The sequence below is a fragment of the Myotis davidii genome, unplaced genomic scaffold (assembly GCF_000327345.1).
Source record: "Myotis davidii unplaced genomic scaffold, ASM32734v1 scaffold67, whole genome shotgun sequence".
Lineage (NCBI taxonomy): Eukaryota > Metazoa > Chordata > Mammalia > Chiroptera > Vespertilionidae > Myotis > Myotis davidii.
Window position 1 is genome coordinate 1,450,999 of NW_006298521.1, and position 2,264 is coordinate 1,453,262.

Genomic DNA, 2,264 nt, shown 5'->3' on the forward strand with positions numbered 1-2,264 from the left:
GCCGGCACCGCCTCCCCGCGGGCGTCCTGGGTGCTGAAGACCTTCCCATAGTACTCGATCAGCAGCTCAGTGAACAGGTTCAGGGGCACCAGGGCACCCAGGGAGGACGCCCCCTGGGACGGCCAGATCAAATTCAGCCCGAAGACGCAGGCCAGGTTGGAGCTGGTCATCTTGTTAAAAATGCTCTCCCGGGATACCTGCAGGGCATGAGACGGGTGACCCATGGGTCCCGTGCAGGGAACACACTGGATTGGGAGCCAGGGCTGTGACCTTGTGCTGCCACCTCCCTGCTCTGGGCCTCAGCTGCCCCATCTGTAAGGGGAAGGGACCGGCCTTGATGCCTGAGGGACCCTCTGGCTCTGACCTACAGTCTCCTCTGGGACCCCTCAGCCTCCCTCAGACCCCTCTTCTACCCCAGCGGCGGGGCCTCTAGCACAGCAGGCATGGGCAAGGCCCCTGGCTTCACCCAGCAGACGGCCTGGGACACAGCCCCTCCCTCCCCAATGCCCCGCCCCTCTGGACAGGAGACGACGTGGGAGCAGAGGCCCCAAGAAAGAAGGTCAAGGACAACAGCAAGGGCAGTGGTGCAGGTGGCAGGAGTGGGCCTGGGCGGCCCCAGCCGGCAGCGCCCAGGGCTGCTCAGTGGAGTCACTGCCCACCAGGCCTTGGATGAAGCCCTCTGGAGCCAGGGGGTGGCATTCCTAGGCCGAGGGAGGGTGACCCCGGACCTGGTCTGCGGCTGACATGGAGGCCAGACCCCCTGGCAGCCTGCCCGGCGCTCACCTCGTGCAGGAAGCCCATGAGGTAGCTGAGGACCGCGTAGTTGTGGTCTGGCAGGCCCCGCAGGATCTGCCGGCAGCGGGTCACGCGCAGGCTGCTCTCCACACCTGCCACGGCACGGGGGGCGGGGGGCAGGGGTCCCTCCTGAGTCCCCCTGAGGGGAGGGCCCAGGTGCAGGGGACAGTGCCCCGATGGCCTGGAGCTCCTACTCCCAGCCGAGCAGCTGTTCTCAGCAAACCCTCTCTCCCCCAGCTCCCTCCCTGCTTGAGCGCCTGGCTGCTGCCTCCCAGAAAGCTGCTCACTGGATAAGTGGGAAGGCAGGCCGGGCGCTGGCAGACTGCAGCCCGAGGGCCTGGGGGCCAAGTGGCAGACTTTTATCAATAAAGCTTTATTGGCACAGCCACACCCGTTCATTTACATATTGTCTAGGGCAGGGGTCCTCAAACTTTTTAAACAGGGCCAGTTCACTGTCCCTCAGACCGTTGGAGGGCCGGACTATAGTTTAAAAAAAAACTATGAACCAATTCCTATGCACACTGCACATATCTTATTTTGAAGTAAAAAAATAAAATGGGAACAAATACAATATTTGTATTTGCATGTGGCCCGCGGGCCGGAGTTTGAGGACCCCTGGTCTAGGGCTGCTTTGCAGAGTTGAGTCTGAGATGTTTACCATCTGGCCCTTTACAGAAAAGGTGGCTGACCCACTCGAGACCAGCTTCCCTGCTCATGGTTCTCAGTGACTCAGGGCTCACACCCACCCGGGGTGGAGCTGTCCCAGGTTCTGAGACCCCAGTTCCTCTTAACTGAACTCCCACCGAGCTTTGTAAGCTGCAGGTCAAAACTCACCAATCAGCAAGCATTCCCCAGGCTCCCGCTGCGGAAGCACACGCACTCACTCGCATACACACACATGTACACACGCACACATGCACTCACACACAGGCACGCACACACATTCTCCCACACACCGCCTTCCACATACACACACACACACTCCCTTCCACACATACACACATGCAGATACTCACATGCACACACACACTCACATTCATGCACACACACTCATATGCACTCACAATAAGCACTCACACACAGACACACACAATCCTTTACACACACGAATACTCCCTTACACACTTACACTCTCACACACACATACACACTCGCACACCCCAGTCCTCGGCGTGCTGACCTCCCACCACGCCCTGGGCAGGGTTACCACCAACACGTGCTTTACACACACAGCTGCTGCTGCAGGAACCCGCCCCCCGGCCCCCGGACACGGGCACAGAGCCTGTGAAATGGGTATTTCCGTGGAGCCAGCAAGCCAGGCTCCCCTGTCCTGGCACTCGGCCCTCCAGCTCACCCTGTCTTTCCAGGAACAACGGCCCCCGAGGGGGTCCCGGAGCAGGCGCCACCTCCAGCTCGCACCGCAACCCCTTCAGAGGGAGCCTCCCAGGCCAGAGCAGGGACCCGCCCGC

The 2,264-nt window shown here is 60.8% G+C and overlaps 1 protein-coding gene across 1 annotated transcript in view; it reads right to left on the bottom strand.

Annotated features, from left to right (window-relative positions):
• Positions 1 to 2,264, bottom strand: part of ARHGAP8 (Rho GTPase activating protein 8) — a 41,701-nt gene that overhangs the window by 1,317 nt on the left and 38,120 nt on the right. The window contains exons 11-12 of the mRNA XM_015570741.1: positions 784 to 1,193; positions 3 to 197 (exon numbers count right to left, since the gene is read on the bottom strand). Coding sequence (XP_015426227.1) covers positions 3 to 197; positions 784 to 1,193 — 605 coding nt within the window. The remainder of the gene's footprint in view (positions 1 to 2; positions 198 to 783; positions 1,194 to 2,264) is intronic.